Here is a 19,234-nt window from a genome sequence, read left to right on the forward strand (position 1 = left end):
GGGATGACCTTATCTTCTCGCTAACACCTTTGCATCCTGCTCTGGGCCACCATGCCTTTGCCTGCCTTCCTCCACCAGCATAGGCACCATCCTTGCTCTGCATTACCAAATAAGCTTTAGGACTGAATTGTTTGGGAAGTGAAAGGGGAAAGGAAGAACTGACAGCTGCTTGTTTCCTGCATGGGAAGCAAAAGTCTATTATAGGAAGGAGAAGAGGATGGCATAAACCAAGGTGGTAGTAGGGAGATTTTGGTCAGAAAAGTTAAGTGATTTGTCCACAGTTGTACAGTTAGTTAAATAATAGAACCAGAACTATAATCTGGCACTGTACTCCCTGGTCTCTTATAAATACTGTTTTTCCCCTAATAGATGAGTTTGAAGTCTATTAGGGTACAGACTATGAAGGCAGATAATAATTATAGTCTATGAAGATCAAAACAAAAAAGGAATTTTAAGAATCTAGTGATTTTTAAAAATTCCTTCCAAAAATATATGTATATTTAGAATCACAATAAATCAGAAATTTGCAACTTGGAATCACATTTGGAGCATGCAGAGCTGTGATTTCAGAAAGCTGAAATTCTTTTTTTCCTTCTTTCAAGGAATTGTTATATAGAATTTTATTTTAACCAGGTCACTATGTTAAACTAAAACTAATGGATGATGATGATGATGATAATAAGAGCTAATATTCTTTAAGCACTTACCATCTGCTAGGTTCTAAGAGTTACTTAGGGTTCTAAATACTCTAAATGCCTTATTTAAGTCTCACACAATACAATGAGGTAGATAGTATAGCTTTGCTCAGTTTACAAATGTGAAAACTGAGGTACAGAGAAAAGTTACTGGCTCAATATTGCATGTGTAGAGGTTGTCGAAGCAGGACTCTAGAAATTGTGCCAGTAACTTGAAAACTATATTCTAAGGTAACATCTGAAAAGATCCTTATCAACATGCTTCAGATGACTAATATGGATCATTTAGAGTTTTTACTCAATGTAAAGTCTTGTTGCCATGCCTGCCACAAGACATTATTGGTGATTTGAAATATTCTGAGATAGTGAGCTGGCAGTTTTAATGGTATGAATTTTAGAGTAAATTGACCTGCCTTGCTTATCTCTCAGTTAAAAAAAAAAAGAAGAGAGTGAAATGAGTTAAGGAGGCACAGTGTATGTCAGTGGTTCTCAGTAGCAGTGTGGCTGGGCAGGAGGGTAAGAGTTTTGGATCCCCAGGTGCAGTTTCAAAAGAAGCTGCAAACTTGCAGAGGTTCTGTCCTTCCTGGAGGCAGGTTCTGTTGCTGTTGAAACCCTTTGATCGAGAAGCTTTTAATCTAAAATGAGTAAGAGAAAGGACAAAAAAATGCGTTCAGAACAAATCTCTAATGCATTAAAAGACCTATCGCAGCCCGTTGCACCAGGAAAATGCTGGGCACATCCTTCATATTCCCTTAATGAGGATACAACAGGGGCATGCATGTATGCCACATACGATCATCACTATCACATGTAGAAATGCACATGTAAGGATACCCTGGCACAAATTTCACAAAGATGATCCCACACCAGCAGACAAGATTTTCATCCAATGTCAATTTTTTAGTTATGATGTTTAGATTAACTTACTTATACACATTTAAGATCACATACATATATGAATGTGTGATTCTTCAATATACACATTAAATGACTTATTAATGTAGAAATATCACCTTTTGTACTTCCACATGCATCTTCAACACTCCTTTGAGTCATCTAACATTCTCTTTTCATTGGAAGAAGTGATATAGTTATACAGTTCAGCAACCAGAAAGAGGGAGCTCAGAGTCTCTGTGTCTCATTTTTAGTCCCTATATGTGTCCCTCAAATGTTATCTCCAACCACCAGTGCTCATTTATAGAACATTAGGAATGTCAACATTTCATTGTTTCCAAATATATATTTCTTGATGTCTAACATAAGCAATTAGCATGTTGCTTAAAACCCACCAAAATGATTTATTTGAATATGTAATATATTGTGTGTGTGTGTGTGTGCTCAGTCATGTCCGTCTCTTTGCATCCCCATGGACTATAGCGTGCCCTGCAACTCTGTCCATGGAATTTTCCAGGCAAGAATACTGGAATGGGTTACCATTTCCTACTCCAGGGAATCTTCATGACCCAGAGATGGAATCTGCGTCTCCTGCTTTGGCAGGCAGATTCTTGACCACTGAGCCACCTGGAAAGCCCCTAATAAATTCACATGGTTCAGTGTTCATAAATTTGAAAACACATATTTAATGACGTCTCCTTCCCGTCTCCCCAGTTCCCACTCCCCACTCGTGTGCGTGCTGCCATTAGTAACTTTTGTCGCCTTCCAGGTTACTTTATGGATGTGCAACAAATACAAATATACATTCTGATTTTACTTTTTAATGAATGTAATAGTATGCTATAAAGATTTCGGTACTTTGCTTTACTAATATAACACATCTTAGATCATTCCAGTTATTAGTCTTTTATAGCTACATGATCTTCTGATATATGCATGTACCAGAATTTATTTAATCTGACTCCTACTGGTGAAAATTTATTTTTAACCTTTTGCTACTATAAGCAATTCTTCAGTGAATACCTTGTGCATGCATTATTTTGTGAATGTGCCAGTAGATCTGTGGAATAAATATCTAAAATTGAAATTGCTGAACCAGAGACTATTCAGTTTTGATAGTTCATTATTAATTGTTCAGTCTTGAACAAGTTAGCTAATTTCTTGTCAACTTTGTTTCTTATCTTTGATAGGGATTCAGATGGAAAAGAGATTAATGTCTGAAAAAACCTCGAGAATTCACTTGATTGAAAGTCTAATGTACACACTACGTCAGCAAAGATAACATTTCAGTCACTAGACTTTTTGATCTATCACCTAAATATTTTTGAGCACATCTCCCCATATGTGTATATTTTAAATTTACAAATTATCTCTACTTACACTACTATATTTATATGTTTTATCTTTATTATAAACTATGCATCTAAGTTAAAAACATTACATGAGTTAAATAGAAGGTGGTCAAAAGGTACAAACTTCCAGTTATCAAATAAGTGATGGGACTGTAATGTATAGGGTGGTGACTATAATTAATAATACTCTATTGTATATTTGAATTGCTAAGAGAGCAAATCTTAAAAGTTCAATAGATCTCATCACAGGAAAGAAATATGGAAAATATGTGTGGTGATGGATGTTAGCTAGACATACATATTTTGGTAATCATTTCTCAATATGTACATATATCAAATAATTTTGTTGAACACTTGAAACTAATATAATGTTTTTTGTCAACTAGCTCCCCTGTTCATGGGATTTCCCATGCAAGAATACTGGAGTGGGTCCCCATTTCCTTCTTCAGGGGATCTTCCCGACTCAGGGATCAAACCTGCATCTCTTGTGTCTCCTGCATTGGCAGATAGATTCTTCACCACTGAGCCACCTGGAAGCCCCCAATAAAAAAGAGTTAAATATAAATGGAAGTTCCTTCATGTAGCCTGTGAGCTGTCTAATATATGTCCTGAAGTTCATGAACCCGTTATGGAATTTTGTAATATAGTTGAGTTGGATCAGAAATTAGGGAACCTGGAAACTCTGGGAGAAAGTTACAAAAAAGTAACTTAAACTTCAATAAGCATTCCTTTTTCTTGTTAGTAAAATGGGGAAAATAATATTTATGTTATGGATGTATAGTGAGAATTGAATGGGATAATATGTGATATATTGTTTGGTTAAGTAGTGAATAAAAATACTTAATGGCAGAAAATTGTATGACCTGTGAAGGTCTATAAAATAAATGTTTAGATTTGGCTTTGAAATAATTTTTAACTTTATTGAAACCTAATGATAGTATGGCATATCATTTTTCTAGGCTTCAATTATGTTCTTCTGAAACAAACATAGGAAATTATACCTAAAGAATTAAAAGACTTGATTAAAAAATTTTTTTCAGGAGCCATAGCATTTCTTTTTTAAAGATTTATATTAATAGGGCTCAGGGAAGCAGTAGGAAAAATTAATCCTCTTCTGTCTTGTATGTTTTTACTGTGCTTCTGTTGTGCAGAAGAGATCACTATACTTCCTAAAATGGGGCTGTTTAAATAATTGGCTTTTTGTTGCCTCCAGTAGCATGATTATTCCTTATTTGAAGGATGTTAATGGTGTTGGAGGTACTGACTTGAAAGGTGATGTGTCAACTGAGTTTGTGGGTGTTTTATGACTTAATTTGTCATTTTAAGAAAATGTGTTGTGTTTTACTGAACAAGTTACATGTGGATAATAAAATTGGCAGTGAATTTCAGGAAGAGAGGTTTCTACTTTTAAAGAAAAGTGTATATTATAAAGTATAAAAGAAAGGTACGCACGTGTAGTAATCACATGTATGCTTGAGGAGCGTTGTATAATCAAGCATCTAATTTTTCAGACACATCTTACCTCTCTCACAAATCAGAAAATAATGTAATTTTATTGTTAAGAGCCCTCTTCTCCCTCCCCTGCAATTTAATTAATACTTGTTAAGGAGAGGTAGCTGTCAGATTAGAACTGAATTTTAGAATTTTCTATTGTCTTCTGATGGAGTGGCAATCTAAATCTTTTTATTTAGGTATATTATATTCAAGGACTTTCAAAATGAAATTCCTCAGCTTTTCTGATTATGAAGAGACATTTTTAGCATTTGAATAAGTAGATTGAATGGTTATTTTTTTTCCATAAAAGGCGATAATAGAAAAACTATTTAAAAAGAAAAAAGTGAAGATATTCTTAACTAAGAATAGCTATTATACTCAAGTTGTATTGTTTTGCTCAGAAATTTTGGGGATACATACCTTTAAGATAAGGTACAGGCAACTTGTAAGTTTCTGTGGTATTTCACAGTGTAATCATATGGTCCTTGGAAAGGAATGGTGAAACAAGACTAGATTTGTTACTAATATTTCACCTTTCTGAAATCATTAATTTTTTCTGCAAATATTTATCACATTTCTAAGCAGTAAGTACTAAGGATAGAATGGTCAAAAGATAGACACATGGTTCATGTTACAACTTATATTGTAACAGGAAAGTACATAAACATACATAAAATGATGGTCCTAATGAATGTTAAGGAGAGGAACACTGGACTGAGAGGAAGAGCATAGTGAAAAAATACCTACATTGTCCATAAATGCTATTCTGATAAGAACTATCTGAGGAACTGGTGCTTAATCTGAAATTAAAGGAGGTACTCTACAGAAGATTTAAGGGAGAATGATTTTTAGAAATCATACTTTTTTTTTGTCTTCTTTGATATCTCTCAATAAAGTTTTAGAACGTTTTTTCCAAAAAGGTCTTCTACACTTTTTCATAAGTTTATTCCAGAGTATTTCATATTTTGTTTGTATTTGTCATAAATTATTACTACATATTTAGCATTTTTTCTAACTTTGGTTCTGCTAGAATATAGAAATATCATTTATTTTTTCATTCTTACTGATCTGGCTAAAAGATGCATTATAAAGTTATTAGTGATGGGACATCCTTGTATTATCCCTGTTGTTTCTGTTGTTCAGTTGCTAAGTCATGTCCGACTCTTTGTGACCCCCATGGACTGCAGCACACCAGGCCCTCTGTCCTTCACTATCTCCCGGAGCTGCACATATTCATGTCCTTTGAGTCAGATGCTATCTAACCATTTCATCCTCTTCTGCCCCTTTCTCCTTTTGGCGTCAGTCTTTCCCAGCATCAGGGTCTTTTCCAGTGAGTCGGCTCTTCGCATCAGGTGGCCAAAATATTGAAGCTTCAGTTTCAGCATCAGTCCTTCTAATGAATATTCAGGGTTGATTTTCTTTAGATTTGACTGGTTTACTGATGCTAAAGTAACTTTTTGGGGATTTTTTCCATTAGTAATGATGCTTGCTAAACTTTTAAAATTACATATTTTTAATCAGGATAAGGCAGTTTTTATTTACTCCTATGTGATGACAGGTTGATTCATAAGTGGGTATGAAGTTTATTAAATGATTTCCTGTACCAGCTAATGTAGTAAGGTTTTCTCCGTTATTCACTTAATTTGGTGATTTACACTAAAACACTTTCTCGTTTTAACCATCCTTGGATCGCTGAAATAAATTCAGCTTGGCCCTTGTTTGATTTGGCTAGCTCAACTTAAAATTTAGGACTTTTGTGTTTACATTTATGAATAAGAATGATTGTTCATCATGTTGTATATTTCAAACTTATACATTTTCTGGGTCAATTATACCCCACTTATTTCTTCCACCCCCTAATAAAGCTGGGGGACAGGGAAAAGAATGATTTGTAATTACCATTGTTTGTATTAGAAATGTCAGTTTTTGTATCAAGGTCATACTATCTTCCTTAATTTCAACATGCTAGAGTAATTTGTGTGACATTGTGATTATTCATTAGGAAAAGAACTCTTCCAATAATGCATTAGGAGCAGACCTCTGTAAGTGTTCAGATGTTAGGAGCTCAGTCATAGTATTGGATGGAGACAATCACAGGGTGAGGAAAAGGGATGCTTACTTGCTTTACTAGTAATATCAGGGATAAGTGATGAAGGGCGAGTGATTAAATAGAGAAGGCGGTTTATTCTTAGGAAGGTAAGTGAAGTTTTCCCTAAATTGCTGTTTAGCAGTGATAGATGAAAGTAGTTGAAAAAAGTTTGACTTTTCTTCTATCATCCTGGTTGCTATTCCTGAAGAAATAGACAGTGAGGAAACTTCTTTTTCAATCCGTAATTTTTATAAATGATACTTTGATAAAACTTGGTAATCTTGGCAATTAACTCACCTAGAATTATCATGCCAATGTGTGTTAATTCCTTATTAAGTATGTAGTTCAGCAACCAAGCAGATTTACTTCTAACACATTGTAATGCATTGTGTAGTTCAAACATTTTTATCAAAAGTGTTTATTTTCTTTGGTACAGGGAAGTTGGAATGTATACCCCAGTAGTCTTAGAGACACATCTATGACCAATGCAAGTTTAACATTTCTTTAAGATCTCCTGTTTTAAAGTTTCATGTAAATATCACTACTCTATAATATATTTATGTTTATGTTAATTTAAATATTTTTCTCTGATCTCCATTAAATATCTATATCAAGATTATGCCATGTTTATTTATGACATTGATGATCCTCTAGATTATCACTGAGTATTCATGTGGGTATAGAAATCCCAATTTAAGAAACACCCATCAAGGCATTCTGTAACTTGTCTCATCATGAAACTGTATCCAAATTGGGAGGATTTTCTGATTTAAGGGAAGATTTACCTCTGTGACATCAGTATGCCAAAAATTGAGTGAGAAAAAAGAAATATTTCACATAGGGGCACTGTGCTTAGTAGGTACTCTTGACATACAGCAGATGTCCAACAAATGGTTCTTGAAGGAACTAATATATTTTCTAAAAACTAATCTCTGGTAAATAAGAAAAACTAAAGGGTTAAGAGAATGTTTGGAAGTATAGGGGGTCTTCTTAAGTTGCTGGACATTTTTTTAGTTACGAGGAAGTATACTTTTAAGGTCAGTTAGGCTAAGGTCCACCTGCATTTTTTGTCTTAAGATTTATTATTCCATAATCAGCAAGATACTAATATATCTTGTATTAGAGTGAAATAATGTATTGATGTGATGTGATAACCTAGTTCCTCAAAATGGAGGTAATTTCTGGTCTTTCTGGTCTTGCTCATCTGATTTGGAGGAGGGCCTAATGGAATGGCCTCATATAGTCTATATAGCCTGACTACATTTTCTGTTTCAGTCACCAACAGTCCCAGACATCTTGGGGGCATTTGGGGAGCTTTCTGACCTATTACCATCTCTTTGTTTCCCCGAAGTTGTTCTTTTTACATGCATGCCTTCAGTAAGGATTCCCTAACTTAGTAGAAGTGAACTGGAAGATTCAGTCAGGACATTTCTGAAGCCTACAATAGTCCTTTCATAATCACTTCAGAGTGCCACTCTAACCCTAACATGTATTCAGTGCTTAAGTCCCAGACACTTTGCTAACACATTATTCAAAACAGTCCTATGAAGTGGATACTTTCTTTCTCCTCATTTTACAGACGAGGAAACTGCAACCTATCAAGGAACTAAATTTAGCTAAGATGACACAGTCAGGATTCCCATCCATGGACTTCAGAGCCCAACCTCTAGATCACTTAGAGTGTGTGTGATTATGAATTTATTAAACTTCAGGAAAAAAAGGAGAGGAGGAGCCAAATACATCTTATCCATACTCTAAGGCAACTAAAAAAGATGAAATCAGGGTATTTGTTGGATATAAAGATAGATGTCCTCTTTTAGGGGAAGCTTTGAGTCTAGATGGTCTTGATTTCTTAAGATTTTGTTTGGAAGGTACTTCCTTATTTTATGAAACAAAACAAAACACAAACTCATTGATAGATTCTAAGGCAGTTGGTCAAATGACACAGAGGGAATGCCCAATGCAATGTGGATCTGAAACCCTTCCTAGGTTGCAGCTCCCAGCTACAGTAACCTTCCCTTTCGTATTCATCCCTGTCCTTACTCATGTGCCTACTCCAATGCCTGGCACGTAGTAAGAACTTAAAGATTTGCTAAATAAATGTTTACTTTTATAGTGTATTTGTATTTTATTTGTATTCTACTTGTATTTTATATTTTATATTCTATTTTATATTTTGTACTCTCTTTGTATATTGGAGGAGAAAAGAGGTTTAAGGAGTACAAATAAATAAAATTAAAATGGAAGGGACCAGGAAACATCAAAAAAATAAAGAAAAACTTGGATTGATTTTGCCAAATAATTCAGAAGAAGAAATACATAACTGAGAATTGGCCAAAGGATGTTAAAGCTTTTCAGATTCATCATGTGCAGAGTTTGTTAACATTACTGAAAATTGGAACCAGCTAGACCAAGGGGAAGAAAGCTACCTCTGAGTTACAGAGAAAGTTAAATGAGATGCTATATGTGACATGGAGCTCCAGACCTGTTCACAGTAGGAACTCAGCACTGTTAAGTGAGCAGGCAGGTGTTCTGAATGTGCAATGTAAATACACAAACACAGTTCCTTTCCCTAACTCTCCCTGCTCCATAGCTGCAAGCCACTTCTTGTAATTCCCTTTTCTTGCTGCCAGACCATTCTTGATAGTGTTAGAGACAAGGAAAACTAAGATAATCAAAAACTTTTCCAGCAAGAATATAAAGGAGATCAGGGCTGTTTGTCATCTCCTTAATAACAACAGTGACTTTACTCATCTGACTGGCTAGGTGGTCACACATATTTTGTGCCATCCCTCCAAAAGTTAATTGCTTTCTTTTATAGTCCATGTGGAATCTAAAGCCTTTCTAAGTGAAGTGAAAGTTGCTCAATGGTGTCCAACTCTTTGCGACCCCATGGACTGTAGCCCACCAGGCTTCTCTGTCATGTGATTTTCCCAGCAAGTATATTGGAGTGGTTTGCCATCCCGTTCTCCAGGCAGTCTTCCAGATCCAAGGATCGAACCTGGGTCTTCTGAATTGTAGGCAGATTCTTTACCATCTGAGCAACCAGGGAAGCCCCCAAATAATTCCTAAATACTTGCACTCCCCTACCAGAAAGTCCTAATAAGATCTCACAGTCCATTTGTAGGAGGGAATTGTTCAAATGTAGGAGGAAAAAGTCCATTTGCATGGTTCAGTTTAGTTCAGTTCAGTTGCTCAATAGTGTGCGACTCTTTGCAACCCCACGGACTGCAGCACGCCAGGCTTCCCTGTCCATCACCAACTCCCAGAACTTAATCACACTCATGTCCATTGAGATGGTGATGCCATCCAACCATCTCATCCTCTGTCATCCCCTTCCCCTCCTGCCTTCAGTCTTTCCCAGCATATGGGTCTTTTCCAATGAGTTGGTTCTTCACATCAGGTGGCCAAAGTATTGGAGTTTCAGTTTCAACATCAGTCCTTCCAATGAATATTCAGGACTGATTTCCTTTAGGATTGACTGGTTGGATCTCCTTGCAATCCAAGGGGCTCTCAAGAGTCTTCTCCAACACCACAGTTCAAAAGCATCAATTCTTTGGCACTCAGTTTTCTTTATAGTCCAATTCTCACATCCATACATGACTACTGGAAAAACCATAGCTTTGACTAGATGGACCTTTATTGGCAAAATGTTGGACCATGGTATATATATTATTGGATATTGAAGTCACTCAGTCGTGTCTGACTTTCTGTGACCCCATGGACTATTTTTATAGCCCACCAGGCTCCTCCGTCTATGGGATTCTCCAGGCAGGAATACTGGAGTGGGGTTGCCATGTCCTTCTCCAGGGGATCTTGCCGACCCAGGGATCGAACCCAGGTCTCCCACATTGCGGGCAGACGCTTTACCCTCTGAGCCATCAGGGAGGACCTTTATTGGACCATGGTATAGCCAAGCAAATCCAGTGAAATAATTCTTGTCTCTATTGGTAAATATAAAAGTTCTTGCCTGTGTGTTGGAAAAACTTTGAAAGTAATAGCATTAAAAGATCAACCTTAAATCTTAAGAGCAAAAGTCCTACTTAATCATCTTTAAGCACACTTTAATCTCTAGGAAGAAAAGCCTACTTATTTTCAAACGTTTAGTATTAGATCAAATATATACACTCTGGAGACATGGAGGCTTACCAGGTGGCTGAGGTGGTAAAGAATCCCCCAGCTAATGCAAGAGACACAGGCAGGAGATGCGGATTTGATCCCTGGTTAAGGAAAATCTCCTAGAGGAGGACATGGCAACCCATGCCAGTATTCTTGCCTGGGAAATCCCATGGATGGAGGAGCCTGGCAGGCTATAGTCCATAGGATCTTGAAGAGTCAGACATGACTGAAACAACTGAGCACATACTCACTGGATACATTGTAAATACCTCTCATATAGTTTATGAGCATATCAGTTCAGTTCAGTCACTCAGTCGTGTCCGACTCTTTGCTACCCCATGAACCGCAGCACGCCAGGCCTCCCTGTCCATCACCAACTCCGGGAGTCCACCCAAACCCATGTCCATTGAGTCAGTGATGCCATCTCACCATCTCATCCTCTGTCGTCCCCTTCTCCTCCTGCCCTCAATCTTCCCCAGCATCAAGGTCTTTCCCAATGAGTCAGCTCTTTGCATCAGGTGGCCAATGTATTGGAGTTTCAGCTTCAACATCAGACCTACCATTGAACACCCAGGACTGATCTCCTTTAGAATGGACTGGTTGGATCTCCTTGCAGTCCAAGGGGCTCTCAAGAGTCTTCTCCAACACCACAGTTCAAAAGCATCAATTCTTCTGTGCTCAGCTTTGTTTATAGTCCAACTCTCACATCCATACATGACCACTGGAAAAATCATAGCCTTGACTAGATGGACCTTTGTGGACAAAGTAATGTCTCTGCTTTCTAATATGCTGTCTAGGTTGGTCATAACTTTCCTTCCAAAGAGTAAGCGTCTTTTAATTTCATGGCTGCATAGGTGATCCCATTTTATAAAATTTGTGTCCATGCTTTATTCTAAAATATTTTTGGCAATTTATTTGTGTGAAATATGTTCTTTTCAGCAATATTTTAAAATATTTTTTCATATTTTATTTGCAGTCCTATTTTATTCACTACCCTAGCTTTGATTGTATCCTATTTCATTGATTAGCCTAACTGATCATACAGTTCTCATCTATATTATTTTATTTATAAATAGATATTTCTGATATAATTTTCAGGGCCACATTCTATAACAAAGAAAAAAATTATCTTTATTGTGGGATTCTAAAATGTTCTATCACATCTTTTTTATTAAGTTAATAAAATACTAATTTTCTGTGAAAAATTTTAATCATTTGTTAAAGAAAGGTAATAAATAAACTATATTTACATGGATTTATATAACTTTTCTATAAAATTAGATCTATTTCTGATGGTTGTACTTATAGGAAAGTATATTCTTACAAATTTAAATGTAATGGAACAATAAAATATACAAAAGGCCTATTTTAACAAAAATTATGAAAATTCTATAAGGTTTCTTGGTTTCACTTTCTAAAGTCAGCTTTGAGGGAATAAGGAGGAAAACCTCCAAGGTGGTTAATTGGGTTTGAGGGACTCTGCACCTGTGGTTGCCTTAGCAGACATGTACTTCAAATACTGAGTAACTATTCAAAATAGTGGAATGGTTTATACCTGTTTCAGGTTCCCAGGGCTATCCCTTAGAATGTAGCTTTTATTTCCTAGCAATAATGAATGATTTGGGTGGATTCGTACAAATCATTTTACCCACTTTCCCACTTGACCTGTGACAAACATACATAATGTGGTATAACCACGGTTCAGAGCTATAAGTGACGTGAATGGAACCAGTACATCTGTTCTTGGCTCTTTAGCCATCAGGTCTTTCTCTAGATATTTTTGAGCTGAATCAAAGAAACAAAACAAGAAGCAACACCCTTCACCTGAATCTAGGATACCTGCAAGTTGATGGAATATGACATGAACCTCATGTATCTTTTATTCTTTGATTTGACACCTACCTCTTAGACTGTGCTTTCCTGCATGAGAAATAATAGAGTATAGTAATTATGTAATATGTTGATACTGTGTGTGTGGTAAGTTGCTTCAGTCGTATCTGACTCTTTTCAGGCCCTCTTTGCAATAGACTGTAGTCCGGCAGGCTCCTCCATCCGTGGGATCTCCAGGCGTGAATACTGGAGTGGGTTGTCATTTCCTCCTCCAGGGGATCTTTCAGACTCAGGGATTGAGCCTGTGTCTCTTAACATCTCCTACATTGGCAGGCACGTTCTTTACCCCTAGCGCCCCCTGGGAAACCCTTGTTGAAGCCTTGATATTAATGGTGGATTATTTTTAGCATGATCACTTTTTCCCCATTGTTATTTAATTATTTTTTCCTCTGTGACCCCATCCCTTCTCAGGGATCAGTAGTGGTTATTTTTTCCACTTTGTAAGAATTGGAGTAAATTTTTAGTGAAATATGTCACAGGGTTGACCTCCAAAAGTTGTTTGATGTATACCTCACTCTGCATGACTATTACTGTTGTCTTTAGACCTTCCTTTCCTCTTACCCGACCTGACCTGTTCTTCCAGTATATGTTATCCAGTTTAAAAGACCAGATGATCTTTTCTTCCAATGCCCACACTTAATCACTTGTCAGCCCAGCCCGCTACTGATTCTGTCTCAGGGTCTCCTTCTCTCAGCATCCCCTTGTATCTGGAACCTGACTGTTATGCTCCCTTCCTGGTCCTCTTCCCTAAAATTCTTCAGTGATTCCACTTGATTTTTTCTTTTCTTTTTTTAATTAAAAATCCAGATTCCCATCCCCCCGGGAAATTCCTTTAGTATCTGGCAGTTGCATGTCTCTTTTTCCTCTTTTCAGTTCTGTTCAGTTCATATGCTCAGTGGTGTCTGACTCTTTGTGACCCCATGGATTGCAGTACTCCAGGCTTCCCTGTCCATCATTAACTCCTGGAGCTTGCTCAAAGTCATGTCCATCAAGTTGGTGATGCCATCCAACCATCTCATCCTCTGTGGTCCCCTTCTCCTGCCTTCAGTCTTTCTCAGCAAATGAGTCAGTTCTTCGAATCAGGTGGCCAAGTATTAGAGTTTCAGCTTTAGCATCAGTTCTTCTAATGAATATTCAGGACTGATTTCCTTTAGGATGGACTGGCTGGATCTCCTTGCAGTCCAAGGGACTCTCAAGAGTCTTCTCCAACACCACAGTTCAAAAGCATCGATTCTTTGGTGCTCAGCTTTCTTTATGGTCCAACTCTCACATCCATATATGGCTACTGGAAGAACTGTAGCTTCGATTAGATGGACTTGTGTAGGCAAAGTAGTATCTCTTTTTTCCTCTTTTGCTTTTCTCCCACTCACAGTCCAGGTACCAACCTTGACAAACCACTTGCAGTTTTTAGAAACTTCACAGTAAACTTGCTTCTAGGACTGTACACCCTATTTGCTTTACATGAAATGTACATCACATTTTTTCTATTTGTTTTTATTTTTCCCCTTAGGCATGAGTTCTTGGGGCAGAGTCCGTTTTTTCACCCTTCATCTTAGTTCTTAACACAGGAAGTAAGGATGGATGCTGAGTGAGTGCTGCTGGATGAGTGAAAGGGAGTGAGCCAAATCCTCATAATTTTTCTTGCTGTTTCCACAGTCCCTGTGCAGATTAATTGGTTTCTTTCTTCCTGTCCTCCTTCCTTTCCTACTGGCCAAAATCTTTCAGTGGCTTACCTTTTCCTGCAGAATTCATTTTATGCTCATTATCATTGATACCCTCTAGTCGTCAGTCTTCAGTTGACCTGTCCAACTATATTTCCCATATTTCGTCTTATGCGTGTATTAGCCACTCAGTCATGTCCAGCTCTTTGCAACGCCACGGACTGTAGCCCACCAGGCATCTCTGTCCATGGAATTCTCCAGGCAAGAATACTGCAGTGGGTAGCCATTCCATTCTCCAGGGGAGCTTCCTGATCCAGGGATCAAACCTGGGTTTCCCACATTGCAGGCAGCTTCTTTACTATCTGAGCCCACCAGGGAAGCCCATGTTTCTTCTTGACTACCTCCAAACCTATTTCTTATCCATTCTTTTATCATGCTCTATACCATAACATCCCTGTGGTTTTATTCTTGCCACACCCTCATCCATTCATTGCCTAGCAGTTTAACACTTGGAATGTCCCCTACCCATGTTAGACTCAATCCTCCATTCTGTATCTTTCTATATTCTAATTTAATTTTTTTCCTCCATTATTGTATATATCACATTCTGCTTTGAAAGATTGCCTTTGGTTTTTGTTTTATTTTTGCATATCTATTTTCTATTAGATTGGCTTCCCTGGTGGCTCAGTGGTAGAGAATCCACCTGCCAGTGCAGGAGGTGTGGGTTCGATCCCTGGTTTGGTAAGATCCACTTGAAAAGGAAATGGCAACCCACTCCAGTATTCTTGCCTGGGAAATCCTGTGGACAGAGGAGCCTGGTGGACTATAGTCCATGGGGTCACAAAAGAGTTGGACAAACAACAACAACAAAATTCTATTAGATAACAACTCCTGATAAGAGCTGAATTAGTTTAAAGCTGAAAGCTATAGGCAAGGTTCAGTTCAGTTCATTCGCTCAGTCATGTCCGACTCTTTGAAAACCCATGGACAGCAGCATGCTAGACCTCCTTGTCCAATACCAACTCCCAGAGTTTACTCAAACTCATGTCCATTGAGTCAGTGATGCCATCCAACCATCTCATCCTCTGTCGTCCCCTTCTCCTCCTGCCTTCAGTCTTTCCCAGCATCCGGGTCTTTTCAATGAGTCAGTTCTTCGCATCAGGTAGCCAAAGTGTTGGAGTTTCAGCTTCAGCATCATTCCTTCCAATGAATATTCAGGACTGATTTCCTTTAGGATAGACTGGTTGGATTTCCTTGCAGTCCAAGGGGCTCTCAAGAGTCTTCTCCAACACCACAGTTCAAAAGCATCAATTCTTCAGTGCTCAGCTTCCTTTATAGTCCAACCTTCACATCCATGCATGACTACTGGAAAAACCATAGCTTTGACTAGATGGACATTTATTGGTTAAAGTAATGTCTCCACTTTTTAATATGCTGTCTAGGTCATTCATAGCTTATTTTCCAAGGAGCAAGCATCTTTTAACTTCATGGCTGCAGTCACCGTCTGTAGTGATTTTGGAGCCCCCCAAAATAAAGTCTGTTGAAGTTTCCCCATCTATTTGCCATAAAGTGATGGGACCAGATGCCATGATCTTAGTGTTCTGAATGTTGAACTTTAAGCCAACTTTTTCACTCTCCTCTTTCACTTTCATCAAGAGGCTCTTTAGTTCTTCTTCACTTTCTGCCATAAGGGTGGTGTCATCTGTATATCTGAGGTTATTGATATTTCTCCCAGCAGTCTTGATTCATCCAACTTGTGCTTCGTCCAGCCCAGCATTTCTCATGAAGTACTCTGCATATAAGTTAAATAAGCAGGGTGACAATATACAGCTCTGACATACTCCTTTCCTAATTTAGAACCAGTCTGTTGTTCCATGTCCAGTTCTAACTGTTGCTTCTTGACCTGTATATAGATTTCCCAGGAGGCAGGTCAGGTGGTCTGGTATTCCCATCTCTTGAAGAATTTTTCACAGTTTGTTGTGATCCACGCAGTCAAAGGCTTTGGCACATAGACAAGGTAACTTGGGGCTATTCCGCTACAGGTAGCTACAGGCAAGGTAGCTACCTTGGGGCTATTTAGTCACTCTAGATAGAACATGTGTTTTGACTTGGTTTGAATCTCTATGATGCCACAGAAAGTTATGTGATCTCCTTTGTATATTTCTCCCAGTTTCTCCTTTGTATATGTCTCCCAAAAGCTAGACAATATTACAAAATTTGCAACATTATAATGCAGATTAAATCAAATAATGTATGTTAAGCATATAGCTTAATACTGTGGTCTGTGGCAGAAATACAATAAATGCTCATTGTTGCTCTTCCTAGTACTGAAGTATTGAAGAAGGATATTTTTTGTTTTCCTGAGCTCTTAGTATTAATTGTTTTCATTTAATCGTGTGACTCCTTTTTAACTTAATATAACTGAAGCTAGAGATTACCACATTAGCCTGTGGTTAAATATAAATCATTATTTTCACTATGTTACATTCTTTTATTACTTATTATAATATTTCAACATTTTCCTGGCAAAAAGGATTGTTTACTTCTTCAGTTTTTCCGTCAACAGAGGGCCAAGTTTCCAGTATTTGTGAAATGAATGATTCAAACTTTAATCTTTTTAAATTCAGTCTTTATGTTGTTTTGCGGTAGAAACTATGAATTAAATTTCCTACTTTTAGAGTTGTTGAAACTTTGTCATGTGGTTAGAGGGGCTTCTTTGGTCTGCCAGTCACCTAACATGTTATTCTCCCACTTTGGTGAAATTATATTGAGTGTTTATGTTCATAACCTTGACTGCACCATCTATATGGACGGTTTCTTGTACCGTCCATATTTTAGCAAGAACTTGCTAAAATTGCAGTCAACTCAGGGAAGGGAGATCTAATAATATGTCTTTATAAATTGGTAGGAAAGATATAGTCCAGGTTATTTCTAATTTGAATTAAGTGTTTTGTGCTTATTATCAGTTAGAGTTTCCTAAAAGTTAAAATTATGGGAAGATGATTCAGTGTGAGGAAATACCTAATGTTACTTTCCTTTTGTTCAAACTAAAGTCATGATGGAGTCATCAGTAAAAATGGTGTATATATATATAGCCAGCAAAAATAAGAATTGGTAATATATATTTAGAATGAATTATATAGAATTGGATATATTATCATCTACATTGGTGAGAATAAATCAAGAAATTGCACTGGAAATTAATACCTAGATCCTGGCAGAGGAATAGCATATTTCCAGAGACTAAAATACTGGAAGAGGAGAGGCAGTCAGCTCCCATTTCACCAGCTGGTTGATGGTCGTGATAACATTTAGTAGACAAATTGTCAGACACTGTGAACATCAGTTAATGTGTTCATTATCTCAGGCAATTTTAAATAAAAATTCCTACAGGATAGGTATCGTTATTTTTATTTTTCATTTTGTAGATGAAGAATCTAAGCCTTCAAAAAGTAGTCTACCCAATGTCATACAGCTTGTGAAAGACCAGTATGGAGTCTGAGATCAGTTCAACCTATCATTTAGTCAACTAATCTCAGTGCCGTGCTGATAAGGCTACAAACCTTTCTGTGGATTGGAGTGAAATCAGAGAACAGGACAGGACTTCTTTAGGAATGCAGTAGCTCTGGGCCAGAGCAGAAGCACCAACCAGCCTCACCACCACTAATAAGAGCTAGCAAGATGGGGAGTTGCAGGTTGATAAAGAGAAGACTTTGTTGTAAAGCCCTAATGGCAGTGAAGACACCATTTTAAGCTCTATCAGGAGGGGAAGCAGGATGGAACATATGATTTAGATACTGTTTCCTGAAGCTACTTTCAGTAAAGAATTTTGCAGGTCATCCCACTCCAGTGCAGAGCAGTTTTAGACTGCAGAACCTAAGCAGAGGAGAAAAAGTATAGTTACAGTTGGTATAGTTACCTCTTGATCCTAGATATAAAAAAGACACTTTTCTAATCATTTCCATCTGGCTGTGAAAATGGGAAGATTAGATTCAACAACCCAGGGAAATGAGGTTTTGTAATCAGTGCATGAGCTTTCTATGGATCCTGTTTGAGCTTGATCTGTCAGTAATTTTACCTTAGCTTATTCCCCAGGATCCAAAGTTCACCATTAGACATCCCATTAATGCCCTGTTGGGCTTCCCAGGTGGCACAATGGTAAAAAATCCATCTGCCAGTGCAAGAAATGTAAGAGACATGGGTTTGATCCCCTGGAGTAGGAAATGGCAACCTGCTCCAGTATTCTTACCTGGAAAATTCCATAGACAGAAGAGCCTAGGGGGCTACAGTCCATGAGATTGTAAAGAGTCAGACATGACTAAGCAACTGAGCATACATACCCACACAACACCCTTTTAGACATGCTCTATGATTTAGCAAAATAATTACCTCATAGAGTCACAGGTTCCCGTAGAAGTAATAAATGGCCTCAGTGAGATAGTTTACAAACAAAACAAGGAAGTAAGGAAAAAAAAAATACATATTTCCACCACACACAAACCATGAAAACCAACCCTACATATGAAATAGATCTCCCATAGATAATAAAGAGTCGGACATGACTGAGTGATTAACACTTTACATTTTGCAGATAATAAAAGATTTATATAATACCAAACATCTAGTCTGAGGGAAATAAAAGAAAATATGGTTGCAATGAAATGAAGTCAGAGTGAAATTTCATAGCAAAATGAAAGTAAAATAACATTTTTTTTAAATTCTAAGACATACATTTTTACCTTTTAACATGTCTGTAATGGGGACCTTCTTAATGACAGCCTCTTTTGAATACTTGGAGTCAAGGAATAGTGGTAATGTATAATGCCCCTTTTATTAATAAAATGTGGGAGAAATGGTGTTATTTCCGCTTGACTATCCCTGCCTTTGGTCTCACTCAATAAAACCTATAGGGCCTTTACCATGGACTGCATGGCTTAGTAAGAACTGGTCACCCAACTGCTTCTCTGACTGCATCTCCTAGGATCTTCCCTCTTTTTTAACTCTGCCACCTGCTACAGTCATACTGGTCTCCTTGCTCTT

The 19,234-nt window shown here is 37.5% G+C and overlaps 1 protein-coding gene across 4 annotated transcripts in view; it reads left to right on the forward strand.

The window, feature by feature from the left end:
• SNX7 (sorting nexin 7) overlaps positions 1-19,234 on the forward strand; it is a 119,885-nt gene that overhangs the window by 74,668 nt on the left and 25,983 nt on the right. For 2 of the 4 annotated variants that reach the window (XM_055402546.2, XM_088835510.1), the window contains exon 8: positions 18,973-19,005. The exons of the other annotated variants lie outside the window; for them this stretch is intronic. In XM_055402546.2, the coding sequence (XP_055258521.2) occupies positions 18,973-19,005 (33 nt within the window). The remainder of the gene's footprint in view (positions 1-18,972; positions 19,006-19,234) is intronic. 4 annotated transcript variants of the gene reach the window in all.

The sequence above is a fragment of the Moschus berezovskii genome, chromosome 4 (assembly GCF_049115385.1).
Source record: "Moschus berezovskii isolate FMDL1 chromosome 4, NW_MosBer_1.0, whole genome shotgun sequence".
In the NCBI taxonomy this organism is placed as follows: Eukaryota; Metazoa; Chordata; class Mammalia; order Artiodactyla; family Moschidae; genus Moschus; species Moschus berezovskii.